General features: G+C 63.1%; 1 protein-coding gene across 4 annotated transcripts; it reads right to left on the reverse strand.

The window, feature by feature from the left end:
• DOK7 (docking protein 7) lies at window positions 1–26,811 on the reverse strand. Of its 4 annotated transcripts, XM_032855844.1 has the most exons (10): window positions 26,678–26,811; window positions 26,561–26,606; window positions 20,690–20,920; window positions 19,574–19,774; window positions 10,219–10,338; window positions 8,748–8,867; window positions 7,119–7,825; window positions 2,976–3,018; window positions 397–525; window positions 1–137 (listed from the first exon to the last, which is right to left on the reverse strand). In XM_032855844.1, exons 1-10 carry the CDS (start codon window positions 26,729–26,731, stop codon window positions 1–3), a joined length of 1,788 nt encoding a protein of 595 aa, XP_032711735.1. In that variant the 5' UTR covers window positions 26,732–26,811. The 4 variants fall into 4 exon arrangements, with proteins under 4 accessions (XP_032711735.1, XP_032711715.1, XP_032711725.1 ...); XM_032855824.1 differs by lacking the exons at window positions 1–137; window positions 397–525; window positions 2,976–3,018 and having other exon boundaries at window positions 7,032–7,825; window positions 26,702–26,785; XM_032855834.1 differs by lacking the exons at window positions 1–137; window positions 397–525; window positions 2,976–3,018; window positions 10,219–10,338 and having other exon boundaries at window positions 7,032–7,825.
• Window positions 26,812–27,887: the final 1,076 nt, after the last annotated feature.

Genomic DNA, 27,887 nt, shown 5'->3' on the forward strand with positions numbered 1-27,887 from the left:
TCACCTCGGGGTTCCCTTCCTTCTCTGGTCCAGCTCCGGCAGCCTCTCCTCCCGGGTCTGTGCGTGCCGGGCCCCTGCCCTGTGGGCCGCCTCAGTGGCCACAATGTCAATCTGCGCGTAGCGGGATGCACCAGCCCCTGAAAGCAGCCCGAGTGAGCTGGTTGACCGCACCCCCGCACAGCCCCCGTCACCCCCCCGGCCCCCCCGCTGAGGCCTCGGCCTGGAAGAGGGGATGGGACCCAGGACTGGAGCTTGGTAGGGGTGTTGCTGAGCTGGGAGGAAGGTGGGGTGACACCCTCAAGGACACGGCTCAGTAAGAATCTGGACCAGTGGGGGGCCCGGGAGGAGGAGTCCCTCTCCACTGCCAAGGCCTGCAGCCCCGGCATGGTGACCCACCTCGGATCCCGGCGCTGGCCCCCTGGAGCTCCAGGCCCAGGTACTGCAGCTGCGTTTTGGGGGAGGGGCTGACAGGGACGTTCACATAGGGGGGCGCCTCGCTGCACGGTCTCTCGGGCCCTGGGGCTCCTGTGGGGGGAAGTCAGTGAGTCTCCAGGGGCAGAGAGCTCCATGCCCACCCCCTCCGGCACCCCATCCGAGGCCCTCAGCATTCCGGTTCTGCTGGCCCAGCCCTGCCCTTCTTGAGACCGTGAGCTTCCCTTCACCAGGAGCTTCTAGAAGGGGGTACTCCTCTCCTGGTATAGTGGTCAGATCATGGCTGAGCCGCTCCCGTGGATGCCCTGTGGCCTGCTGCAGTCCAGTGACCACACTGCTCTCACTTCAGCCCCTGCCGCCCGTCCTCAACACCGATGGCTGTCCCCCTGTGTCACCACTCACCCCCACCCCGGCTCCAGGCTTCAGGGACCCTCTCTGGACAAGTGAACCTCCACAGAAAGCCCCTCCCCTGCAGGCCCACACCTCCATCCACAGGGACACCTCCTCCAGGATGGCCCCAGGCACATCCCCGATTTCCTAGCAGCAAATGTTATTCCGCCACCCCTGAGCGGCCTGCTTACAGGTCGACAGAGCCAAGGCCAGGGCTGGGGACCTCAGTGGGCAACCACCATCTCGCTCAGTGCCCTGTCCCCTCACATGACACCTGCTGCCCCAAGGTGCCCTCTGAAGGTCCACACCTGCTTGGGTGCCTGTCACCCTCGTGCCCTTTAGCTGCTCCACCAAGGCCAGGGGTGGGAGGCACAGGACTACGGGCTTGCTCCCAGCAGGGATGGGGAGGCCACAGAGGCCCTGAGCTCAGGGAGGAACAGACACCAGCCCGCAGAGCCATATGGGGCCTGGCCATGTGGGTGCCCCCCCACCGACTCCATGAACCAAAGCAAGTCACACGATTCCTGTCCCCTCCCTGCCTGGCGGCCCTGAGAGACACACCCCACCTCCTTGCAATGCATGGTCCCTGCATGATGGGACCCCCTCAGGAGGCCATGCCCACTTTACTGATATAAAATATGGAACACGGATACCCGAGGCCCCCCAGACGCCAGGGGAGGCCTGCATGTCCCAGAGACTCAGAGCCAGGACTGGACACAGATGAGGAGGACCCGCAGCGCTCCAGCTTGCCCTAACAGTGTGGGACTCTCTCTTGATTGGCCTGGAGGGGACCCTGGCACACAGAGGGGCAGGTGCGGATCCTCTTCCCACGAGGTGAAGCACCCAGGAGAGCACCTAGACCAGCAAGGCCAGGGAAGACCCGGGCAGGCTGCCTGGAGAAGGAGGCGTGTGCCAAGGGATAGAAGACAAGATGGAATGGTGGGTGACAGGTAGAGGCCTGGGTGGAACTCTGCAGGGGCTGAAACAGGGTCTGAAGGGAGACCAGGAAGGAAGCCAGGCCTCTGCACAGAGGCCTCTCAAAGCCAAGGAGGGGGCCTTGGCCCCAAAGTCACGTGGACACGTCCCCAAGACATAGCTGTAGTTTTAGGTTGGACCCACGTCTTGCCCAGTTCACAGTTGTCGGTTGGAGGAGAGGAGGAGGCAGGAGAGGGGCAGAGGGTTCTGGACAGCCCAAAGCTTGGCACTGCCTTTGGCCACACAGGAAGGCTGCTCTGTCCCCACCAGGCTTGGGCCCCATATCCCCCAGCCCCTGACCTCAGTAGGAAGGTCTGTATCCCCCAGCAGGTCCTGATGCTCCACCCCCAATGGGGGTCAAGGTCAAAGACATCCCCAGGGCCCTACGGGGAGGCGGGTGGACAGCAGGAGGACGTGTCCAGTACCGTCTGGGATTGAGTGTCAGGGAATAGCATTGTCAGGGGTGGTCCTCAGGGCCCTATCCTGACCCAGGGAACCCCAAGGCCAGTTGGTGTGGGCCATTCCTGTGGACCCTGCTTGCCACCAGCCCTGCCCACCCACTCCTGCCCCCAAAGGTCCACTCAGGGTCAGCCTGCAGGGTCCGGCCCCAACAGGTGTCAGGTCTCTAAAGAAGGATGAAGAATATAAGCTCATTAGGACACCCAACCCCCAGCCCAGAGGCTCCGCCAAGAAGATAAGGCACAGAGCTGACCCCTGACCTCCAGCCCCCTCCCCACCGTGCCTTCCAGGACTTCCCCTGGGTGACAGCCAGCTTCTGCCCAGCCCTCACCTTCTAACTGGGCCTTGGAGACCCTGAGCCTTCCCCCTCACTCCCTGCCCATCACAGGGACCCTTCACCCCAAGGACAGGGCTTCCTCCTGAAGGCTGAGGCTCCAAGGCAACCCTACCCTAACCACTCCATTCGCACACCCCTCCGGGCAAGCTGGCCACACCTGTCCTCCACTCCCTGCCTATGCCCGCCCCACTCTGGCTGGGGCTGTGCACTTTCCCCCTTCACTGCCCGTGTCACCCTCTGTCCACTGCCTCCCACTGTCCCCTAGCACCTGCCGGCCTGAGTGGTAGAGAGCTTCTCACTGGGCCGTTAAAGCAGCCACTACATCCCCCTACTTCCTTTGTCCCAAGGTCCCAGCGGAGTTGGTCCTAGAGCTGAGACCTACCTGAATGCATCATCAGAAGGCGGGGGGATGAGGCCACTGCTCCCTAGACCAAAGAGAACATGCATCAGTCTGTCCATTAGGCTCCCACTTCCCCCGCCCCAGCTTGACGACCAGGATGCTGGCCCAGCTGTGACCAGATCACTGGGGGCCCGGCCACCTCATTTCCCAGGTGCCCCTTACCCACATGTCCCAGGACTCCAGCTGGCCAACCAGCCCTGACCCCCACTTGCCTCATTCTGGGGAGAGGGCTTGGCAGCTCTGGCCCCTGGCCTCTGTCTGCGGTGGCATGGCAGGGGGTGTGGCCCCCAGGAGCGCAGAGACTGAAGAAGGAACTCCTGGGGCCCCACAACCCCTCCCCCAGCAGTGCCCGCGGAGGGGCCCACAGAGGCCAGAGGGACCAGAGGAGTCCCCTGAACTCAGAACAGCCTCTCGGTGATGCCTGATGGCACATGCGGAGGGATGCACAGGAGGGAGGGGCCCTGGTGGCCTCAGGGCTGAGGGCAGGGTCTGACCAAGGGGAGGGACAGTGGCCCATGGCTGGCATGGTCACTGAGCCTGGGCCTCCACCTCCCAAAGCCCTCGAGGGATGGGCCCAGGGCGAGTAAGGGGAGAGGACCCGGCATCCGCCCTCCGTTAGGGGATCCCAACCCAGTGGCAGCACCTCGGGGGGAACTGGGAACTGGACTGGGGGTGCAGAAACCCCAAGCCCACTCTGGGGAACCTAGCTGGATGCCACAGACTCGAGTCAGAGCACCCCAACCCTGGCCCTAGGGCCAGGCTCAAGGGACAGTCCTGGGCACGCTGAGCCAGTCTCACGGTCACCTAGTGCTAAGGAGCCCTTGTGAGGGCCTGGGACTTCGGCAGTGTGCGTCTGACCTCTGACCCTGTGACAGGAGGCCAGCGCCCACCAGGAGCCACAGATCCATTCCTCACCATCTAGGGGCCCCCAGACTGCATCTGCTTCCGGGGGCCAGTCCTGCAGGCACAGCCTCAAACCTAGCACTGAGCACCAGTGGGATTCAGATCTACCCTAGCCCCTTGCTGGGGGCCAGGACCCCTGACCCCCAGTTCTGGGGAAGTGGGTTGCACACTCTCTGGGGAGATGAGGAATGAGGACTCCCAGCACGGGTCTGCCCATTCCAGGGGCACCCAGCCCCACCAGGCAAGGCCCCTGAGCCCCAGACCCCATCCCCAAAGCTATGCTGGGGTGCAGGGGCAGCTGTGGAGGGCCGGGCCCTCCTCCTCCAGAGTCACTCCATCCCACAAGATGCTTTGGCCACCAACGCCCCCAGAGGGCCATGCCGGTCAGTGGCCATTCCTGTGGCCCCTTCCCTCCTCTGGCTGAGGACTTCACGTTGATAGCCCAATCCCAACCAGCCCAGAGGCATGGCCACACCTCCAGCAAAGACCGGCTCCAGCTGTACCTGAGTCCCTACCCAGGTGGCCCACAGCCCTTCCCCACTGCCTCAACCCCAGACGGACTTTCCCTGAAGTGCCAGAGGTCCACCTCAGTCGAGGAGACAGAGTCCATAGCCAGGATGCCCACCAGGGGCAGGGGTCCACAGGATGCCTGGTGCTGGCCAGCCCCCCTGGCTTCTTACGGTGGGAAGAGGGCAAAGCAGCCTCTGGGGCCTCAGCGGGCTCTAGTCGCAGACGCTTGCCACCCACCGGCTGTCTGAGGCTGGGAACCTCTGCGAGTGCAGCAGGACTGAGCCCGGACTACAAGGGACCCCAGCAGCAGCAGACGCCACCCCCGCCCCCCATCTTGTGGCCCTGACAGCTCACAGCCTTATTTCCTTGGCAGCCAGACTGGCTGGGGCGCCTCGGGGCGGAGGTGACAAGAGCGGGTCTGATGACGGCTCCCCGTGAATAGACATCTACCGCCCGCGTGCCTCTGCCACCTCGTTAGACCCTCTCCGTGTGCCCAGAGAGGTAAGGACTGCTGTCCCCATCCAAGCAGGAGGAAACGGAGGCTCAAAGAGGTGTAGTAACTTGCCCAAGGCCACCCAGCTGGCAGGGCGGGTGCGGCTCAGCCCCCCGGAAGCCTGGCTTTCCCCACACTGCAGGGCACAGGAACCCCACTCAGAGCTCCCAACTCTGGGGGTGGTGCAGAGCTGGCTCCTCCAGCAGGGTGATGGGCAAGGGTGCAAATGGGTGGGACAGGGCGGGGCGTGGCCCCTGGGATGTGCAGGAAACGTGAGGTGGGAGCTCTGCCACCCAAAGGGGGGAGATGGGAGGGTATAGGGGCTCCAGGCTCAGAGCAGGATGCCCCCTGGCGTCACTTGGACAAAGAGAGCCCCCTGCCTGAGACCAAGTGACCACCAGGGACGTCACCGTGGTCCACTGAACAGGGGGACATGCCACACACAGTGCATGCACGAGGCAGAGCACACATGTGCACAGGCACGCACGCATGCATTCATGCACACCGACGCCACACGTGCGATGCACACACGCCGCATACAAACACATGCGTGTACACAGATGCACATTCCTGTGTGCGCATCACATGCACACACGTGTGCACACATTCCACATCAGACCTGCACATGAACACTGTGCACACACATATATGCAAATGTACGCAGCCTGTGTAGACTACAGACACATGCACACACATTACACAACCCGTGCACAGCACACATACATGCAAATGAATGCTCACGCGTGTACACATCACACGTGAGTGCACACGCATCACACACACAGGCCCCGTCGGCCACCAGGCGCTGCCTCTCCTTTCTCAGGCCTCCAGGGCACTCTGGCTGAAGGCAGCCTACCCAGGAGAGGCCCCAGGCTGCCCCCGAGACCCACAGGCTGGGGGGACTGGGCCCCCAGATTTCAGAGACAGTCAAAGGCCCCACTGAGAGGGCTTAGGTGGGAGGGGGAGGGGCTGGCAAATGGAAAAGGACAAGACGGTAAGAAAAGAACAGTTTATTTCCAGTCTAAGAATGTATTACAAACAGTGTCAGGTTTTTAAAAACGTCAGAGAGCAACAAAGGTCTTCAGCCGACAGTAAAGGTACAAAGCCAAATCTTTACAGATGAGCGGCTTGCCCCCCCCGGCCGGGGGCTGAAGGCAGACAGTGCAGGACGGCACCAGCCCGCGTCCGGAACTGCATGGGCACGAAGCCGCAGGACGAAGGGACAAAACCAGGCCAGGCAGCTGCACCCCATGCAGACAGACCATGGAGGGCGCCGGAAGCTGCTGCACCCCTGGGCCGCGACATGCCCTCCAAATGCACATGAACGGGCCCTGGGAGCCCTGGCCTCCTCTGGTCCCCACCATGAGCCTCAGCCAGGAGGGTGGGCAGGGGAGCGAGCTGCGGGTCCCGGAGCCTTCATGGGGCTTCCTGGCAAGCTGACACCGTGGGCTGGCCACTGCAAGGACATCACCGCCTTGCTCCCTGCTCCTCGGGGGCTGCAGCCAGGCCCTCCCTGCCTGCCCCTGGCCCGGAAGCCTGCAGGTGTGAGAACAGGCTGGTGGGTGAGCCATGACAGTCCACATGCCAGGAGACCCAGATCTGACAAGTCCCTGCAACCCCTGAGCCTCAGTTTCCTCCCCTGTAAGATGGGCCCCTGTGGCACTGCTTCCCAGAGGACACATGGGGCAGACAGGCAAATCTCATCCTTCATGCCTTGTGCCACACGTCCCATGCAGCACGCCTATGCACAGCAGAGGGCATGGATCCAAGAGGTCAAGCATGGCCGTCCCCTGGGTAGGCAGTGAACAGGACAGGGAGGCAGCCATGGCCAGTGAGGGGCCTCCCAACCCCACTCACTCCCAGGGTGTGGCACAAGTCGGCCAGGACACAGTGCTGTCTGTGTCTCCAGCACCTGCTCATCGCTCGGGCTTTGGGATGCCCGGAGCGCCCAGTCGGCGCCACCGGGAGCATCCCACTTTCCAGAATGCATTTGCAGCTGCAGGCCACTGGGCCTCTCCAAGTCCCGGGAGCCCTCTCTGCAGGCTCCACTCCCCAGAGGGCAGGCTCTGGGGGTGTCACCCCTCCCTCCAGGCCCTCCCCACCGTGCCACCACCATGCCCACAGTCGGGTACCCCCTCCCCTTCACTCTGCCAGGAGGGACAGAACGCAGCCCCCGCAGCAGCGGGCCTGGGCTGCGGCTCTCAGGGAGGGGAGTTTACCTTGAGTCCTCCACAGACCGGACAGGTGGAAAAGAAAGCCAGAGGGTGCCCAGCATGGGGGCTGCCTGCTTCCCAGCCCTCGCCAGGGGCCTCACAGCCCGGGGCCTCCGTTGCCTGTCCCCGCCGCCTCGTGCCCAGCCAGCCGGAAGGACACCCTGTGGACATCTGGCCCCCCGAGTCCCCGGCCCCAGCGTCGTCGGGGCCACCCTGCGCGGCCGGGCTCTGGTCCCTGGGGGCCTGGCGCAGGCTGCGCGGCGTGTCATAATGGTGCCGCTGGGCCGTAGGCACTTGGTACTCAGCTGTCCCCGGCGGGCAGGCGCACAGGCTGGGCTCGGGCACCCCGGCCACCGGCGGCAGGCTGAGCAAGGAGCCAAACTCGTCCCCCGTGCGCCACACATCCAGGCTGCTGCCGGCACAGGACGAGAAGCTGCCTGAGTAGGAGGAGTGGCTGCCTGTGGCTATGCCGCTGTCCGAGGAGCTCTGGCGGCCGACTTCCTGCAGCTGCCGCGGCCGCAGTGGCTTAGGGGGCTGCCTGGAGGTGCCCGGCGCAGCCTCTCCAGACACCTGGGCAGCCGCCAGCCCCGGGCCCTCCTGCGATGTGCTGGCCGAGGACAGGGACGGCTCTGGCCATGCTGTGAGTCGGCTGCCGGCACTGATGTCTGAGTGGCTGGCCTCCGAGGATGAGCTGGACAGGCTGCGGTCATCCCCTGAGACAGAGCGCAGGGAGGTTGGGGGTGTGGGTGCTGCTCTGGGGGCCGGGAGCAGGTTTGGGGGGGCTGGGGACGACATCAGCCAAGGGCCCACCTTGCCCCCTACCCAAGCTCCCCCAATGCCTAGAGCTGGTGCACAAGCCAGCTCAGCGAGTTCCAGCTCCTTGTCGAATACCAGTCCATCACCCCTCCAGCCCCCTTGGGAATCCATGCTCTCCCTCCAGCCTCCTTAGCCACTGCCCTCTGGGAACCAGATGTGAGCCCCCGGAAGGTTGCCGCTTGATGCAAATCGAGGCTCCCTGTTCTAGGGGCAGGCCACCGTGCTCCCAGTGCACCCCCCGGAGACTGGCAGCAGTCAGAGAGGACAGACAGGCCCCACAGGGCAGCTCCCCACCCCCATCCCCAGCCAGGTCCCTCACATGGCCACAGCCCCTTCTGTCTGTTTTGCAGCAAACTGAGAGTCGCAGGCTGCCAAGAAGGGGCCTGTCAGCTGGGCACGAACGGTAAAGCTCGACCACAAGAGGCTGTGGCCGGATTCAGACATGGGCAGCAAGAATTCACACAAGCCCTCCCCGCTCTCTAGAAGCACTGTGCCCCCGGTCAGGGCCAAGGCCAGCGCTCCGTGTTTGTGGCATCACCCGTGAGGGGACGAGGGGACGAATGAGTGGGGGGAGGGCGGAAGGAGAGGGCAGGGGTAGGCAATGAATGAATGTGTGAGTGAGCAGGGAGGATGAACGAGCAGGAGAATGAGTGAGCAAAGGCCAAGGAATGCACGAGTGAGCAGAGGGAAGAATGAACGAATGAGTAGACAGAGAGGGAACGAATGCGCAAAAGCACAGGAGCCCAGACCTTCCCCACGGCGGCGGCCCCGCCCCTTCCGCGGCCCCGCCCCGCGCCCGCTCCCTCCCACTCCGCCTACCTCCGCTGCCGGGCCGGACCCCATGAGAGAGGAGGCTGAGCCGCTTCTCCAGCTTCAGGGCTTCCAGGGCCTCCTGGGCTACGCGCTCCTCAGCGGTGGCCGGTCCCCCGGGGCTCGGGTCTGCGGCAAAGAGGACAGTCAGCAGAGACGTGGCCTCAGTTCCCGACCCCGGACCCCCGGCCTCAGAATCCCGCACCTCCGGGGCCACACGTGTGCTGAGCGTGCTTCGAGGCCACTGCAGGGCCACGGGGGACCCCCCAGGAGTCCCAGCTCCTCCCCACGCCTGCACCCCAGCCACGGGACACCAATCTCAGGGCGCCTGCCGCCTCCAGGCCCCTCGGCAACGGCCACCAGCCCATGTCCTGTGCCCCAAAGGGGCAGGTGAGGCCCAGGGTGGGGACGCGGGCGTGTCCTCCTGACCACTTCCCCTCTGGCAGCCGACGGGGCAGCAAGATGCCGGCGCTGAACGAATGCCCTGAGCCTTTGTCCACATCTGCAAAGTGAGGGTGTAGAGAGAGTGCACCCCGACCGTGGTGGGACCGAGCCGGGAGTGCAAGGGGCTGTGCTCAGGGCAGGGCAGACCTCGGAACTCTCCCTTCTCCCCTCCCAACCGTCTGCATAGGGTGGCCTGCCTCTCCAGCCCTTGGTGTCCACACGGATCCGACTGAGCAGGGGGTGAACGCAAGACCCCAGAAGGCCTGGAGCGTGACCCTAACCCAGTGGAGGCCACATCTCAGGATGAGCTCAGAGCCTAGATGCAATGCCAGCCAGGCCCGTCCACACCTGTCCACACAACTGGCCTCATGGTCCCGCCCACACCCTGCTGTCTACCCGGCGCCTGTGTCTGCAAGGTAGGAGGGCGCCAGCAGAGGGCGCCCCATACTGTCTCGCAGAGCCCAAATCGCAGGCTCTGGTCCTGGTAGCCTCCTCCTCCCCAGCCTGTCCCAGGGCCGTGTGGGGGGAGGGGGACCTGGCTGGTTGCTCCCCTCTGTCCTCCCCAGGTGGCCTGAATGGCCCACACTGTGATGCCCATGCAAGGAGGCCACAGATGTGAGCTCATTGACCGCGTGGCCACAGGCCATGGTCTCTCCCACCTGGACAAGGTGACAAGGGATCCCAGGTACCACCCACCCCGTGGGCCTCGGTGAAAGGAGGTGATGAGAATCAGCCTTTGTCCCCCTGGGACTGTCCCCGAGGGGAGGGCAGACCTTCCTCCAGTGGGAGAAAGGGGCCAGGACCTTGGTGGTCTAGCCCTGCTCACAGCCCCACATGCCTGGGCTAGCCTGGCCCTCCGGCATCCAGCTCCATCCTGGCCCAGGGCTCCCGGAGAACGTGCCCCAGCCATACCTCGGGAAGGGGGTGGGTAAGAGCAGGTGAGCTCAGGGCAACCTCACTCCCACCCCCCCCACACCCCCTGTGAGACCCCACCCATCCTTGAGACCCCACCCGCTAGTCACGCTCCCACACACACCTGGGAGGACCGGCCGCAGCCCAAAGGGCCCCTTGGTTGGGGAGATGCCACGGACAATGCAGTCGAACAGGAAGCTGATCTGTTCACCCTCGGCAGAGGACAGGAAGAACACTCCGGCCCCTACAGAGGGAAGACAGACCCTGGTGTCGTCCGGCCCCACACGGGTGGGTCGGGACCCCTGCAGGATGGGCCCCCAGGGACACCAGGATGCAGAAGGCGGGGACCACACACACAGGAGTAGGGGTGGCAGGGAGTGTCCCCTGGGCACCTGATGAGCCCCTGCCCGGCCCTCGTAAGCCCCACTCTGTCCTCCAGGCCCACACATCTTGTCCGGGCAGCCGGGGCGCACGCCTGACCATCCTGGGCCTGTGTGCCCCAGCCCAGCTCTGGCCACCATGCTGCGTTCCAGGACAGTGCTGGGAGAGCGCATCCCATCCTTCTGGTCCCAAGTCCTGGGTCCACCAGCCAGGACGGAGCGCCGGGGGTGCTCTGGGAGGACATGGCCACAGGAAGATGCCTGTGAGGGTGTCCTGGCTTGTCAGAGAGGCAAGGGACAGGCTGCCCTAGAGTGGGGCTCACATGCCAGAAAGCAGCTGGGGGACCCTGACCTCAAGAGGTGCCCCCCGACCTGGTTTCCTGACCCGGGACTGCTCTGAGGGTCAGAGTCTGCGTGAGGTGGGCCTGCCCCCCACACAAGGCGGCCGACTCTGCCATGGCCAGCGACACACCATGCTCTCTGCATGGGCCCCCTCCTGGGTGTGTTTTCAGGGGGTACCCAGGCCCACGGTGTGCAGGTGGAGGCCGAGGTCCTGCCCACGGGGGCCCCAGCCAGCAGAGGGCAGGCCCCGTGATTCAGCACAGCCCGGCTGCGGCCCCGCCAGCGTGAATGAAATCCCTCACCACCCGCCCAGTGAATGGGGACACCAAGCCACATGGGACTGGACACGCAGCTGCCGTCACCACACAAGAATCCCTCTGCGCCCTGCCCTCCACCCGTAGCCCAAAGAAAGGCATGTTTGTTCCGGAAGGCCAGGTCCCAGGGCGCCCCTGCAGGCGGACAGCAGAGGAAAGGGGAACGTTTCCCAGTTAAAACTTGGCTGCCGGCCACGGTCACCACCAGTTCTTCCCGGGATCCTGGAGACTCGGGCCAGCCCCCCACACGAGACAATGCCCCCCATCAGGGATTGGGGCGCTCCAGTTCCCTCTGCTTGTTGGAGCTCCATCGTTTCAAAGCCCCCTGAAAGCAGGTGACAAGCCCACTTAGAGATGAGTACACTGAGGCCCAGAGGGAGCCAAGAGGGACTCCAGCCTGGCCATCGGACCATCTGGAAACTCCCAGGCACCAAAGAGCTTCCAGCCAGATGGACGGGCCTCTGAGCCGGGGCTTGCCGGCTGTGAGCTGGTGCCTGGGCCCGGGCTGGAGGGCAGTCGAGGAGAAGGCCGGCCCACAGCGTCCCACCCGGCTGCAGCCCCACCCCAAGGAGGGGGCCGGCCTGCCAGCTCGCACAAAGGGCCGGGCCTCTAATCCCAAGACGGTTAGTGCCAGAGGCCTCGGCACAACCAGTCCCCCGACTATAAAAAACCACATTACTAAGGGAGGGGAGCCGACCGCATTCCACCAGGCGTCTGCTGAGCGTCACGCTTCCCAAGACGCAGCCTGCGAGGCCTGGAGCCATGGCGGCCGCCCCCACACACACCAGTGAGCTGAACACAGAGGTTCCCTGGGGACGGCACATGGCTCCGAGGGCTGGGCTGCCTGAGCCTCGAGGGAAGGCCTCCAGGACACACAGCCCGCTGATTGCCGGCTGGCCTCTGTGGGCTCCGCTCCCCCAGCCCAGGCCCTGGGGACCCCGGGAGCTCCCGAAGTACACCAGCCCACCCAAGCCTTCCCCCAAGGAGGTGGCCACCCCCATCCATCAACACCCTTCAGCCACCTGTAATGTCCCTTCACTTATCGAGCCTTTGCTCACCTGACATCACTGTTCCTGACCCCTGATCATCCCCTCCGTGCAGCTTGGAGGGAGCCCCTCCTCTAGGTCACACCCTGTGGTCCTCTGCTTGGCATGTGCCCTCATCTGCATGCTGTCCTGGCTTCCAGGCCCCATGTCGTACATGCAAGGACCACTTCAGAGGCATTAGGACCCCAGTGTCTCACCCAGGGCCAGCTGCTCAGGGGACGCCCAGCACTTAGTATGGTGGAAAGAGGGAAGCAGGAGGAGTGGACCTTCCCCAAGAAAGTGTTCCTGGCACTTGGGTATGCTTTGCCATGCAGTCACTGTGAAGACAGCCCCTGCAGCTTCCCCCATCCCTGTCCATGAAGCCCCAGCCCCAGGCAGGGTCCGTGCCTGAGGCCATCCTGCGCCTCCCAGCCAGGTCACCCACCAATGCCACAGCCTGAATGATCCGTCCGCCCCGTGGAGCAGAGATCCCTGACCCACAGAGTCACAGCAAAGACACAGCTGCCCAGTTTGGGGTATTTCTTGCCCTGCGATCACTGACACAGGCAAACAGGATGGGGAGGAGAGAGACCGTGCTGAGCGGGAAGCCAGCACCTGCTGGGTTCTCGGGGTCCGCTGGCAAACCTCACGGGCTTTATAAGTGCAGTCAGTTCCTAGGACAATATCTCCAACGCGAAGGATGTCGCACCACACGGAAGGAGTCATGACCCCAAGAAAGAAACACTCTTTCAATCAAACATGGGATGTGCCAAGTTCCGTGGGCGGCTGTTAGTCCAGATAACCTCCAGGGCCCTGAGCTCGGCATGAGTTTGGTGTCCAGGCTCCATGGAGACCAAGAGCACACGGTGAAGTCCCGTTGGGGAGAAAGCGCCTGGAGGCATCTGGAGGACTTCCGTGCGGAGAAGGTTCTAGAAAACTCTGCCTGGGCGGCACCAACCTGCCTTGTGTTAGACTTCTGTTCAGAATGCAGCTGACCGGGACCCTCTGGTATCATTTTGCACAGGGCTCCCTAACAGAGGGAAACATCTGCTGAGCAGAATTTCATCTCTCTCTGCCCTTATTTTGAGAAACAGGACCGAAGTTCAACGAAACACATTCATTCAAAATCAGGTTTTCGATCTCCTCTGATGGTCTCACCCTCCAGGAAGACTGATTGAAAACAAAACCACAGAACACAATAGGTGTTGGCAGGAATGTGGGGAAACCGGACCCCGGTGCGCTGTGGGAAGGGTCGGCGTGGAAAACAGTGTGGAGGGTCCTCAAAACATCAAAGGCAGACCCAGCAACCCCACGTCCGGTGTGTGCCCGAAGGAACTGAGAACAGGCACTGAGCAGAGGCCTGCGCCCCCAACAACCACAGCAGCAACCACAGATGGAGGGACGGATAAACGAAGGGGTCCATCTATCTGCCCAGTGCAATGGAGCTCAGCCTCAAGGAAGGAGGACATCTGACACCTGCTACTGCACGGATGAGCCCGAGGGACGCTGTGCTCCATGCAATGAGCCAGCCACGAAGACACAGGGACCATGCGATCCCACTTCTGCGAGCCCCATACAGGAGTCAGATCCAGACAAAAAAAGTAGACGGTGGGTGTTGGGGTACAGGGAGGGGACAGACGGGTTAGTGTCCACGGGGGACAGAGTGTCAGCCAGCCTAGACAGGGCAGCGGGACAGCTGCACGACACTGAGCACACTTAATGCCTCTTGACCGCATTTAACATGTTAAATTCTGCGCGTGTCTATTTTGCCACAGTGAACACAAAGCAAGCAATTCTTGTGTCCTCTCGCAGGCACCGTGGCACGATGCAGCCCACCCTGGGCAGGTTGTAGGAATGCTGCTGGAGGGAAGCTCCATCCCTGAGGAGGGGATGCTCCTCCTCTGCGGCTCCCTGCAAGGCCCAGTGAAGCCCACTCCTCAGTGACACCTTCCTCTCCGGTAGCCGTGCCGCCCTCACCCGATGGGCACACTGGGCACCTGGGCGCTCCCTGCTCAGGCAAGAGGCTCCTCGGGGCAGACCCGCAATCTTACATTTCTCTGCCTCTCCCCAAGGGCCAGCTGACGGTCTTGAGAGGGACTTTGTGTCCAAGGACCGAACGTCTTGTGTTTGGCTATGGGGGAGGAGGCTGCCCCCCACAGGAGGCCACACTGCCTGTCCCCAAGGGCCAGGAGACACGGTGCCTTCCCCTTGGGCCTTTTTGCCCAGAAGGAAACAGAGTAGAGTGAAGCCCTCCCGGGGTGAAGCCCAGGGCATCGTCTTGGACACTCAGGGACCCCAGGACCAGCCTGGGACGCCAACCCCTAGTGAGCTCCAAGGGGCCAACAGATTCCAGGCCTACTCCCAACCCCAATGTGGTAAATTCCCAGCAGAGGGGTGCGATCGACCACAAAGCATCTGTAATGTACCTGGTGGTCTGGACCCAGAGAGCACACTGCATCTCCTCTTAGAAACCTGGAACTGTCCCTGTCAAATGACCCCAAACATAAATGTCCCTTAACGTGCAGCTGAGGGGAAGGGAGCCGGCTGCTAGGCCTTTGCACGGGCTGGATGCCTCCCTGTGGGCAAAGCACAGCAGCAGGCCTGGTCAGGGCAGGGGCTCCACCCTCCTGGGACCCTTGCCGCAGCAAGCACTCCTCCTTCGCCCGCCCACCCCAGGCTGGCAGTCCCTCTCTCCCCATTTCAACCACCCCGTAAACATTCCTGAAGTTCCCAGTGACCTCCCACCCAAACATGCCACTGACTTGGCCTCAGACCACCTCCAGAGATTTTTCACAGCCCCCTGCAGGCCCCCCACCTCAATCCCATCTGAAGCCTAGGGCCAAAGTCATCACCCTACACAGACATGTGGGGTGGCATGCTCCCGCTCAAGGCCGTTCGATGGCTCCCTGTGACTCGGGGAAGACAGCGCAGACTCTGGTCCAGCCAGGCTCTCTGTAACCTGAGCCTTGCATCTGCCGCCCCCCACCCCTAGCGGGGTTCCTGCACACACTGTGCAGGTCACCTGTCCGTGCTGGACACACACTGCTGCGCTCAGGGCTTCAGCCAGCTCCATCCAGACCGCCCAGTGTGTGGACCACAGTGTCCACCCGCCAGCAGACTTAGCAGAGCTGGACAATGCTAGTGTTCAAGCACACAGCGAGAAACTTCCTCCTGGCTTACTCACTAGAAAAGTCGTTTACAACTAAACTAAGGGGCGCCTGGGGGGCTCAGTCGGTGACACGTCTGCCTTCGGCTCAGATCATGATCCCAGGGTCCTGGGATCGAGTTCCATGTCAGGCTCCCTGCTCAGCGGAGGCCTGCTTCTTCTCCCTCTCCCTCTGCCCTTCCCCCTGCTTGTGTGCCCACTCTCCAGCTCTCTCTCAATAAATAAAATCTTAAAAAAAAAAATTGAATTTCAATAAAACATTAAAAGATACATTCTTTTTTTTTTTTTAAGATTTTATTTATTTATTTGACAGACAGAGATCACAAGTAGGCACAGAGGCAGGCAGAGAGAGAGGAGGAAGCAGGCTCCCGGCCAAGCAGAGAGCCCGATCTCGATCCCACGACCCTGGGATCATGACCTGAGCTGAAGGCAGAGGCTTTAACCCACTGTGCCACCCAGATGCCCCTAAAAGATACATTCTTTTTTTTTTTTTTAAGATTTTTTTTTTTTTTTTAATTTGACAGATCACAAGTAGGCAGAGAGGCAGGCAGAGAGAGACAGGAGGAGGAGGCAGGCTCCCTGCTAAGCAGAGAGCCCAATGCGGGACTCGATCCCAGGACCCTGAGATCATGACCTGAGCCGAAGGCAGAGGCTTTAACCACTGAGCCACCCAGGCGCCCCTAAAAGATACATTCTTAAAAAAAAAAAAAAAAGAGGTCATTTAGAAATGCCCACCATGCTCCAAGAGGCTGAAGCCATGGATAGTACCCCAAAGAGCCGGGCACAGTAAGTGGGGGAGGGTCCGTCATGCAATATGTCTAGGCTGGGGGAGGGGTGCATTTCTGAGAGCAACTAATCATGATGCACCTCCACCATGGGCTCAGGGACCTTTCTGTCCCCTGCTGATGTCCTCAGCATCCAAGGACCCTGATCACTTGTAAATACAGCTGGCTTATGTGGATGTGGAAATGCCCTTGAAATGCCCTTGACAGAACAACCCATTAATGCAAGGGACAGAGACCTCCTCCAGGCCCCCTCCAAAGAACTTCCATTCACCCTTAGGCTCAGCTCGCACAACCCTCCCCATGGCCTGCCCTCCCTGGGCTCTGGGCAGGCCCCCCTTGTCGCATGCTCTGTTCCTGCCCCAAAGCCCTAACCATACACACTGGGCTGCTACCAACCCAGAGACAGAGAATCAAGGCCACCCTGGGAGACCCTGGACTCCCAGCCAACAAGCCCACTCCCATCTGACTCTGAACAGGACACCGTCCATGGAGGCCACAAAGAGGAAATGCCCACCCGGGAGGGACCCAGAACCACACGGCAACCCCACATACTTGGCCCCGTCCAGAGAGGCCTTGGCCAAACAATCCTGGTCATACCCCACCCTGACGCCCACACCCGTCAGAGTCTGGAGCCCTCTGCCTCCTGACACTCGGGGTGGGCAAAGGGGGCCGGGGATGATTTCCTGCTCTCTGAAGAGTTATCTGTGCTCAAGCACCACACAGTGTGGTTCTGGGGGCCTAGGGGTTGGGCTGAGACTGTAGCAGGGGAGGGAGGGGCTGCTAATTTCTTAGGCCCCAGACTGGCCAGGCCCTTCCAACAATTCCAACCCAGCTCTCCATCCTCCAGATCAAACACTCCCAGGGCCACAGGCCCATGAGGATCCAAATTCTAAAACCTTCACAGTCAAGGTGACCCATGTTGTTGGCTGAACAGCATGGTCCCCAAAGGACAGGTCATACCCCAAGCCTGGGACTATGACCTTCCCTGAAACAATGGTCTTTAACCAACTGAAATGAGACATGATCCTGGGTTATCGCCTGGTCCTAAATCCCACAACTGGTGTCCCACAGAGAAGACACAGGAGATGGCTGTGTGACAGCAGAGAGACTGGAGTGGGCGGCCACAAGGCCACGGCTGCCAGGGGCCACCAGGGGCTGGAAGATGCAGGAGAAGCCTCCAGGCAGCCCCCCTACCCACCTTGACTGTGGACGTGACTATGAAGGAATCCATTTTCCTTGTTCTAAGGCCCCAGTCTGTGGTCACTGGCTACAGCACCCCAAGACTCTGACATCCCTGCAGGGAGGCCCTGGTGCTGGATGGCAGCGGTCTGACCACATGGGCAGGGGCGCAGCGGCCCCGCGTGACGGTCTCTGACCCAGCGTATGTAGGCAGAGCCCTGGCAAACTTGTCTCTGAACAATGGAGCCCTGCAGAACCAACCCCCCAGGTGTTATTCTTGGTCGGCTGCCCCCCGGAGAGCTCGGAGCCGCAGGGGGGTACCGAATCCCGGGTCAGCATCCTGTCGGGGGTGCCGGGCGCCCGTCTCCAGCCCTGCAGGCCCGGCTCGCCTGGGAGCAGCCCCAGGAAGGCCCCATGGGGGCTCCCTCTGGGCTCCCGGCAGACCTGGAGGTCATAGCGGCCCTCACAGCAGCCACACCCAATCGCCATCATCATTCACAGGCAGGGAGGGCCCCCACATGACGAGGCAGAATTTTCAATCTGACACCCTATTACATCACGCCCAGCAAATATGAGGGTCTCCAGGGCAAGGGGTCCCCTGACTGGCCTCCCTGGGCGCACAAATCAGCACTGCCCCTGGGCAGTCCGCACCCCACTCTCCCTCCTCCAGGGCCCCCACGTGGATGGGATCTGGTGGGGGCAGGGCTGCCCTGGACCCACAGCCAAGTGGCCCAGCTCCAACCACCCACATGGTTGGGTGCCCTTCTCCTCCTCTGCTCTGGACCCCAGAGTGCTGACCCCACCAAATATACCAGAACTTGGGGCCCTGAGGGCACATCTGGCGGGAGGGGGGCTCTGGCTGGTGTATCACCACACATACCCGTGGGGAAGCTGTGCTCAAAACTCAGAAACCCTAAGGCCTGGTTCGCCCACCGCACAGCTGGAGACCACAGCCCACAAACCCCCTGCACCTCACTACCCCACCCCCGCGGCCTGCCTTTGCATCGTCAGACATTTCCCCTCCCCCAAGCCCAGGACCCAACCCATCAAAAAATTCAGATGTCTCACTGCCTTGAGCAGGAGCCTCACCTGCATATGACATAGGTCCTTGGAGGCAGGGCCCCACAGGCTGCCCCCCAGGGCTGGCTCCCATGGCAGGACCCACTGGCACGCGGTCCCCGTCTGCCTGTCCCACCCTGCCCACTCTTTGCAGAAGGAGGGACCTAGCCAGCCAGCACGAACACATCCTCCAGCGAGGTCCCTCTGCTGGCGAGTTCTGGGCAGGACCAAAGTCCCAGAGTCCTGTGGATCCACCTGTGATATGCCTCCCGCCAAGGGGAGACTGTCAGTGGGGGGATTAGTGTTCCTAGATGGAAGGGGCACAGGTGGGGAGAGATGGCCTGCCGCTCAGAGCCTCCAGGGCCCCCTCACACAAGGGAGGGGGCTGTGATCCCATCTGGCAGGGGTCCCAGATAGGGGTGTATAGCTCCCACCCAAACCCCTCCAACCCAATACCCCAGATGAGGTCATCCCGGGCATGGGACAGGTCACTGGGAGACCACTGGGCTGCGATGCCAGCCCTGGGCAGCCAGCACCGGTGGGCCCGGGCTCCTCCAGCCAGAGGGCAGGGGTTTCCTGCCCCCAATGCCACGCACACAGCCATACTTGACAAGCAATGGGCGTCTCCACAGGGGCCGAGCTCCCCGTGGGAGAAGGACCGGGCTCTGCTACTCCAGCCCGCTCCTGCCCGCTCCCACCCACAGGAACACTTCAGGAACACACTCCTCACCAGGGCACCACCGCGGCCCCCAGCGTGGGGGGTCTGGCCCCCAGCCTCACCTGCACCTTAGGGCACCTGTCCTCCCCCCGTCCCCCTGCTGTCAGGGCTCAAGGACCACAGGAGCTGGTGTGGCCACGAGGAATCCTTGCTCCAAAAATGTGTTCTCGGCATGTCCTCGATGGACATGCTCATTCTTTTCCCCTTTTTCTCTTTTTCATTAAGTCCAAACATAAATGCCCTGGGGCTCCATGACCAGCCCCAGGGCCAGGCATTGCGATGGGCCAGCCTGGCTCCAGGCAGCTGGGCACCCCTCCTCCTACCCTCAGCAGCCAGGGCCAGACAGGGGCCTCCGGGGTCTGGCCTCGGCTGAGCACCAGGTCTGCAGGCACAGAACCTTTGCCTGCCATGTCCCCAAGATGCCAGCAAGATGCACACAGCTGGGGTGGGGGGAGGGCTCGGGGGAGGCGCACGGCTCCAAGCCGCAGGTTTCAGGGCCCCACGTACTTACAGTACCCACACCTGGTCCCGCCTTCAAAGATGAACCCGTTGGGCACGGCCCCGTAGCGCCGGAGGTCGGACAGCTTCCACTGGCCCATGACCGCTGGGGGGACGTCCCTGGCCAGCACGAGAACGTCATTGCAGAGGTGAAGGGTGGCGGGGCCGCTCTCCAGCTTGGTGCCGGGCGCCACCGCCACGTGAAACCTATGCACTGGGGGCAGGGGAGGAGCAAGAAGGCGTCACCGCTAGCAGAGGCCCAGCTGCCCCCCACCCCAGCCCAGTCAGTGCCCTCCTGCTCCTAGATGCGATCCTGGTCCAGAGGCCACCCTCCCTGTCCTAACAAGGCCGACTAGACCCCAGCAAGCCCCAGGCAGCCCCTGGCTCAGGCCCCAAACATGCAGCGGCTGAGGCCAGAGATATAATGATTTTTTGTTAAAATTAATTAAAATTAATGCATAAGTCTGTGATGAATGGGGTATCAAATGGCTAAATAAAGACAAGGCTGTTCAGGGTTGCAGGGGTGGGTCAGGAGGGCAGGGGAAGGCAGGGCAGGCTCGGGGCAGGGTCAATGTCGGTGCTCTGCTCATCACAGGCTATGTTCGTTGATCTTGAGGGTTTTAAAAACCGTGTTAAAGCGTCATTGATCTTGATGGCTGTGTTCCTTGGCGTCTGACATAAGGCCCCTCCTCCTCTCCCAGCTCACCAGGGGCCCCCCACTCTGCGCCCAGCCCGGCCACCCCTGCACCCGCCCTCCTCACTCCCCGGCTCAGGCACAGAAGGCACCACACCCCTGGTGGGCGATGCAGTGGGATGGGGTCTCTCTCTCCAGGGGCTTCGCTCCCCCTGGAACGCTGGCTCCAGGCTCGGCGGAGGGGTGGCAGCCAAGGGGAGTATGAGGACAGTCACTGTGCTGGGATAGCGGCCCCGCGGGGGAAGGACCGTGTTCTAACAGGATTGAGTCAGGGATCTTGGACCACCCCACGGCCCCCGCTGCTCCCCAGATCCCCTCCCAGACCGCAAGCCCAAGGCACAGACCCTGGCAGGGGAGGCGCTCGGCACACTCGTCACAGTTCTGGCAGTCTGTGCGTGAGGGTCATCCCGAGTGTGTCGCCCCGGCCCCACTCACCCTCGCCCAGCGCATAGCGGATGCGGGCGTCCCAGGCGCACATGGCCTCACGGCTCTCGAAGCCCAGCATGACGGCCTGGGACAGGCAGAGGATGGCCAGTGTGTGGGCCAGGCCCTCGTAGGGCAGGCCGGGCTCCAGTCCGCAGATGTCCTCCAGCGTCAGGCTGCTGCGCTCCCGGAGGCCCTTGGCTCGCTCCGCCTTGTCCTTGTAGACCAGCATCAGCAGGCAGTCTGCGGGAGCGGGGCAAGACATGTGGCACAGGCCATCAGCGGCACCGCCCCTGCGCCCCCTGCAAAGGGAGAGTCCCAGGCTCGAGTTATGGCCCCCAGCAAGCCACCCAGGACTCCGGGGCAATGTCTCGCACGATGCACAGGCCCCCCGGGGCAGAAGCTGGCCTGAAACACTCCACAGCTGGGCCTGCCCCCCTGGCTCTGGCTCTGTGATGGAGATGCCCCCGACCTGTGTCACCAGAGGTCTGGGCACTGAGAGAGCCACGAGAAGGAACCCCCTACAGGACAGGGAGCCTCTGGAGGAGGGCTACAGGACGGCCAGCCTCAGGAGGGAGCACCAGGCAAGGCCGCCCGCGCACGCTGGGACACGGCGACCACCCTTGCCGCTCCTCTCCCCCAAGCAGGCTCCAGGATCCGGCACAGCGGGTTGTCTGTGTAGAAGTCGGTCCCTTGTCTATCTCCATCCCCAGCCGTCCTCCTTCCCAGCAGCCCTGAAGGTGGGTTCTTGCTGGCAGGCCATCTGTCTGCTCAAGCACAGGGAGGGCATGGAACCATCTGTCAGATGAGTGAGGCTGTCACCTCCTTTGTTCTAGGAGTCGTGTTCCCAGGAATATAGCCACAAGCAGGGTCAATGCAGCTTTCTGTGAACTGCTTCTGGCCTCACGGGCCATACAGCGTCTCGCCCAGAGACCTAACTGTTTTAAAGCAGCCAGAGTAGCGTGTGAGTGAACGGCTACGCTCCAATAAAACTGTATTGCAGAAACAAACCGAGGGCCAGATTTGGCTCGGGATGGTACTTTGCGGAGTCCCAGCCTAGAGCGTTGTCTGCCACCGCCACCACAGCGCCCTCACATGGTGAGAGCCGGCATCCGTTCCTGAGGCCCTCCTCACGCACCTGTTCCATCTGTCTGGATTCCGGCTGTCAGATCTCTGCAGCCCCAGGACACTAGCACATCCTCCAAGTCACTGCTTGCAAAGAAGGAGGCGGCTATGTCGCTCTCCCACCTTCTGCCCAGAGTCGGGGGAAGGGGCTGACCCAGGTCACCACCCGGTTTCGGCTAAAGCAGCTGGCATCCACCTCGCACTAAGAGCCCCCAAGCCCCAGCAGCACAGGTGGGAAAGGGGTGATGGGGAGGGGGCCAGGTTGGGCGCAGCAAGTGTGGGGCCCCGAGGGGGCCCTGGGACTGCAGCTGCTCCCGCCACCTCCCCTCCGCGTCCCCTGGGGCAATAAATGGATCACAGTTTTAAAAACCTCTTCCCTGGGAGCACTCTTCACCACCAAGCAGCTTCACCGACAGGCACTGGAGGGATGTGAGTGCTCAGGTCTGGCCCAAGACAGAGCAGGGCCAGCCCAGGAGAGACCGCATCCACCCCTCCCGGGCCACAGCACCCCTGCACACACACGAGCCAGCATGCTGAAGCCTGCCCCAGAGGGACAGCTCCACCAGACACCCTACGGCCTTGCCCCTCACCAACAAGACTGGTCGCTTGGTGAGGGCTCCTGGCTGGCAGTTCAGGAAGGGCACCGGACACCCCGCTCCAATGGCCCCCATTGGGCTCCCATCCATGTGGCTGTGTGGGCCCAGCTCACGGCCAGAGAGCACCAGGGGGTGGCCAGGCTGCACTGTGGCCCGAGAGACAGGACGCGGGGCCATCCACAGGGCCCACAGAGGGTCTGGGCCCGGGAAGCTGGAGGCCCGGGGCAGGGGAAAGAGGGGCTCATGGTGATAACGAGGTAAACCAAGGCAGCGACGACTGACAGGTACACACGCACACACACACACTCACCAGCAAAGACACACACACGTGTGCTTACCCACATATCTGTACACATACATGCACACACCCCACCCCACTGCCGTGGCTGCTGAGCCCCTCCAAGGGCACGGGTGCCATGGTGGGAGACTGGCTGACCCTGTCCCAATCACGTCCACGACCACAGACTCAGTCAGGCTCAGTCTGCTCTCCATCTGAGGAAAGGACACTGCTCTGCCCAGGCCAGGTGCTAACAGCCTTAACCCCCAGCAAATGCCCTCCACCAGCAGGCACAGAGCCCCCCAGCAGGGAGCCTTGGGCCAGGATCCCCCTTGAGCTCACCCTGCCCTGCAGCAACTGTGCCCTGCTGTGAGCGAGGGCGGTCCAACGGGCTCCCATGAAGACCCCCTGCTGGGATCCCTCAGAGCCCCCACGCCTCCCACTCTGAAGCCCCTTGCCCCATCATTCCCCTCGTGAGCAGCCAGGGGACCCAGGGGACAGCCCAGGCCCCCCAGAGCTGACACCCAGGAGGGGAGATGGTCAAAGAGATGACAGGGGCTGCGGGGCCCTGAGTGCAGGGCCGAGACCCTCCCAAAGGACATAACGCAGAAAACTTCTAAGTGACGCCAGAAGCCAGCAAGCAGCCCCACCGGGATCAGTGCTGTGCTGGAGGGAACAGCCAGAGTGAAGGCTCAGGGGCAGGAACCCAAAGGGCTCGCGGGCAGGAGAGCGAGGGGAAGAGTGGCATGCGGTGCCAGGTCAGGGGCCTGGTGAGCCTGGGGCAGAGCAGAGGCTGGTCAGGCAAGAGGTGCTCTAGGCTGGGCCAGGCCTTGTGGTAACCATGGCGACAGCCAGGCTCGGGCAGGGGTGGGGAGGACTTCCCAGCAGGGCAGATGTGGCAGAGGGAAGAAAATGCTGGCAACACAGGGACAGGGGGTAGGGGGGACCTAGGTTCCTAGAGGAACCTAGTCCTGGTTTCTCTACCGGCGGCTCCCCTCCAGGTTCCTACTCCTATGGTGCTCTCCACACAGGGCCTGCCTTTCCTACTGCTCCTGCACACATGGGAAGGCTCAGGAAAGGCTCCATGACCACCGAGGCTAGAGACCCAGATTCGGGGGGTGGGTGGGCAGGGGCAGGTGGGGAGGGGGCTACGGGGGCGGGGCTTGTGCCGGTCCCTCCAGGACACGTGAGTGCAGAGGCCCATCGGACACCGCGCACAAACGCAGGCGGCTGGACACAGGAGTGTGCAGATGTAAAAATAACCATGGGGTCATGAGCCCTCAAAGCTGCTAGCAGCCAGGGGCTGAGAGCCTGGGGGAGGGCGGGCCGTGGAGAGGCACACCTCCGGCCTCGGGCTTGAGGAGAGGCTGTGGCAGGATGGAGACAGAGATCCACACCCACGCGGACGGACGCAGCAGGAGAAGCAGCGGCTGGAGTCAGTCCTGTCAGTGACCTTGGAACAGTGCCTTCAGCTGAGCTGCTAGAGCCCAAGGGGACTCTGCTGGGTAGGGGCAGTCTGGAGGCAGCAGCTGGGGACAAGGGCTGCTAACCAGGCTGAAGCCGGGAGGTGGGACACAGCGCCGGCACAGCCCTGTTCAGGATCTGACTCAGGAAGGAAACACGTTCACACTGTTCATGGGGGACATGTGCAGGGCTGTGTGGCTCACGAGGACAGGCTACCCCGAGAACACAGGCATCAGTGGGGGCACACAGGCCGTGGGGGCTCAGCCCTCTGCCCACTAGGCTGCCATCCACCCTCAGCAGGTGCCATGGCACGAGCCTGACCAGGACCGGTGTGGGTCACACAGTGCATGTGGGCAACACCGAGATCTGAGCCTGGGGGCTCCAACCCCCAGCCCCGCCCCCCGCACATCCTCGAGTTCTCCACGAGGACAGAAAGGCTGGCCACTGCTCAGACTCCATCCTCTGGCTCCCTGCCCAGCCTGGGACTGGGACGTCATGCCCATTCCCATGGGACACAGCCTCTCCCCACCACCACCACCACCTGGTGCCTGGCTCTCTTGGAATACGCCCCTCTTAGAGAGGCTGACAGCCGCATGGGGCCCGTGCCAAGGGCCCGCTCCTGCACGACCCCTGGTGTTGGAGACCAGCTGGGCTCACAGCCCCCACCAGGCTGCCTAAGAATGGCGAGGCGGGTCCTTGTGCCCCAGGACTGGGGGTGGGAAGGGCAGGGTGAGACTCTGGGTCTAGGGACGAGAGATGGTAGGTGGGCTCAGAGGGGCAGGAGCCTACCTTGCATTGGCCTCCATCCCTTCCACCATCCAGGTTCTCATGCAAGGCCCTGCCTGGAGTGTCCTGCCTCGCTCTTGCAACAAACCCCCTCAAACCTAGTCCTGGTTCCTCTGCTGGGGGCTTCCCTCCAGGTTCCTACTCCTATGGTGCTCTCTGCACGGGGCCTGCCTTTCCTATTGCTCCTGCACACACAGGAAGGCTGAGGAAAGGCTCCATGACCACCGAGGCCTAGAGACCCAGATTCTGAATCCCAGGGACACCTGCAAACTCCACACAGTGCAGAAAGGCCCTCCCTCTGCCGGCAGGTGCTCCTGGGGTCCAGCAGGAAGCTCATTGGTCAGGTAGCTCTCTCTGATACTGAGAGAAAATCCACCCCCCAGGGCTGCAGGGGGGACAAAGACCACCTCTGGGGCTACTCTTCAGTCCATCCCACCCCCAAACCTGCAGCCAGCCCCTGCCTCCAGCCACAGCTGGCCCAAGGCTCCTCAGTGGTACTGGGGGCTGTGCCTCTGTCTGACCAGTGCCTCTGCAATCCCGCCTTCCAGGGCCCACTCAGTCTCCCCAAGGCCCCACACCTTGTCGGCCAGCCCTGACCCTGGATACGGGCCCCTGGGGCACCAGGCACAGGGTCTGTACAGGAAGAACTGGGTGGCTGAGCGAGCCATCCGGGGAGACAGGGGCCCCCTTGGAAGGGGAAGCTGAGGCCTGGGAACCTACCAAGTGTGTCCCCGGCCAAAAGTAGGCCCTTGGATGGCAACCGTGAGCAGGCACGGCCCAGGGAATGAGGGAACTTAGGAGAGAGAACAGGGAGGGCGCCCCCCACCCAATCCTTCCTGGGAAATGACAGACACCCTGGGCGCCCTGGAAGGCATTCTTGCAGCCCCACATGTGTGAGGCAGTATGCAGTCACACGCCCAGCACCCCACACAGACCCAGGGGTGCCTGGGCCGATGCCAGGACACCTGTCTCCTGAAACAGCTGCAGGCCGGGAGCTCCAAGCCCCCCAAATGCAAGAGGATGGCTCGCTGAGGCCAAATGTTCCCGTCAGGGCCTGGCCTCCTCCCACTTTGGGGGTGCTGACCCAACTGAGGGGGGCTGGGTAGTCCCAGTCACCCCCCTCCCCCAACAACCTAGTCTTGCCTCTTCTCCCCAGTGGAAGCACCCCTGTTCTTACCTGGGGGCCCAGCCTCTGCTCTCACCACCCAAGGTGGGAAGGGCTCCCTGGGTGGACGCTGCCTGCAGGGTCCCCTCGGGATTCGGATTCAGGGGCACCATTCAATCCACCCAGGCGCACAGGCATGGCGCCTCCCCAAGGGTGCTCCCCCCGCCCGCAGGAGAAGGGGAGAGCACCCTCTGCCCTGGCGCTCCTGACCCCTGCGGCCCGCCCCCCTTGCCCCGCGGGCCCCCACCGCCCAGCCCCGGCCCCGGTCGACCTTCCCGGGAAGCTGGGGTACGGGAGGGTCCCGGCAGGAGCAGGCCCCAAGGCGGCGCGCTCGGCTCTCCGGTTACCGCCCGGCCGGCGCCGCCAGCTATTTCGGGCGAGCTGGCCACGCTCCGGGCAGGCTAGGCTCCGGAGGCCGGGGTGCCTGCCGCCCGCCGCCCAGCCGTGCCCCGCGCCCCGCGCCAGCTCACCTGCCACCGGCGACGGCTTGCGCAGCACCAGCCACCTAGTCTTCCACTGCGGGGACAGAGGGAACGTAAGCGGCCGCCGCGCCCCGCGCCCGCCCCGCGCCCGCCGCGCGCCCCGACCTTCTTGCCGTCCCGCAGCTTGACCTGGCCCTCCACCAGCGCCGCCTCGGTCATCTTCTGTCATGGTTTCCGCCGCGCCCGCCGCGCCTCTCCCCGCCGCCCCGCGGCCGCGCAGCCCAGGGTCACTTTCAAAATAGCTCCGGGAGGGCGCTGCGCCTCCGGCGGTGGGCGGGCCGGCGGGGGCGGGGCGCGGGCGGGGCACCTGGGGCCACCTGCACCCGCCGCCTGGGGCTCCGAGGCTCCCGGGGGCGGGGGGGGGGGGGGTTCTCATCCCAAAGCAAAGGAAACACCCTGACCACCCGGAGACTCGTTCCAAGTGTGTCTTCAACCAACCCGGCTTCACCCTCGGGCCCCTGCCCCTCCCCCCATCCTAGGGCTGTCCCAGACACCCTGACCACCCCCTGACCCTGGAGGACCCTGGCCAGGTTGCTGCCTCACCCACCCCAGCCCTCCCGCCCCCTCCTCTGCAGGGTAGTGGGGAGGGAGTCGGTTCGTGTCCCCTGGCAGCATGGATCCCAGTGCAGGTTGCTGTGGGCCAGTGGATGGAACCAGGACCACCTCCTCCCCGTCCTAGGTCAGTGTGTCTGGTCTCCCTGATATTGACACCAGCTAAGAGCCATCCCCTCTGGAGAGGTGCTGTGAGGCTCTTTGGAAGACCCACAGGGAGCCCCCTTCACAGCAGGAGGTGGGGGGCTCTGAGCGTCTGGATTTTCCCTCCCAGATCCTGTAGATAGATTCCGGCTGACCCTGGTCCTTCCAGAGCCCAGGTGGTCTGGGGGCTCTGGCAGGTGTACCCCTTGGACATCTACCCCCATTTCCAAGATGGCTTCCAACACCCACCGCTTCAGGAGTATCCAACAAGGGGGCACCAGCAGAGCTGGGGGGCAGTACCCTAGTAGTGTGCCCTCCTTCCCAGTCCCAACCTTGAGGGGCTTATGATCCAGCAGGGTGAAGAGGGAAGGAGTAAACACTGTTCCAGGAACTCAGCACCTACACGGCAGGAAGGCTGGAGTGTGTGGGGCTTGAATGTGTCTTTACCCCATCCAGGCCCTTCAGGAGTAATACTCAGAGCAGCAGGCAGGGGGGAGGGCAAGGGGTTTGGGGTCCCCAAGGAGCAGCCATCCTGCTGGGTGCAGGTGCAGAAGGCCGGTTCACCCCCTCAGGGCACACCCTCTCCCCAGTGGTCCCTGGGGACCTGACAGTGTGGGTC

The sequence above is a fragment of the Lontra canadensis genome, unplaced genomic scaffold (assembly GCF_010015895.1).
Source record: "Lontra canadensis isolate GAN:19392208 unplaced genomic scaffold, GSC_riverotter_1.0 scaffold1, whole genome shotgun sequence".
In the NCBI taxonomy this organism is placed as follows: domain Eukaryota; kingdom Metazoa; phylum Chordata; class Mammalia; order Carnivora; family Mustelidae; genus Lontra; species Lontra canadensis.

Bases quoted from the DNA above. Each gene is read 5' to 3' on its own strand.
- DOK7 (XM_032855844.1), bottom strand. From the start codon at position 26,731: ATGACCGAGGCGGCGCTGGTGGAGGGCCAGGTCAAGCTGCGGGACGGC. The intron at 19,775-20,689 runs GTGAGTGGGGCC...CCCTGCCCCCAG, and splicing joins CCGCTATGCGCTGGGCGAGG to TGCATAGGTTTCACGTGGCG. The intron at 526-2,975 runs GTAGGTCTCAGC...TTCCCCCCACAG, and splicing joins CCTTCTGATGATGCATTCAG to GAGCCCCAGGGCCCGAGAGA.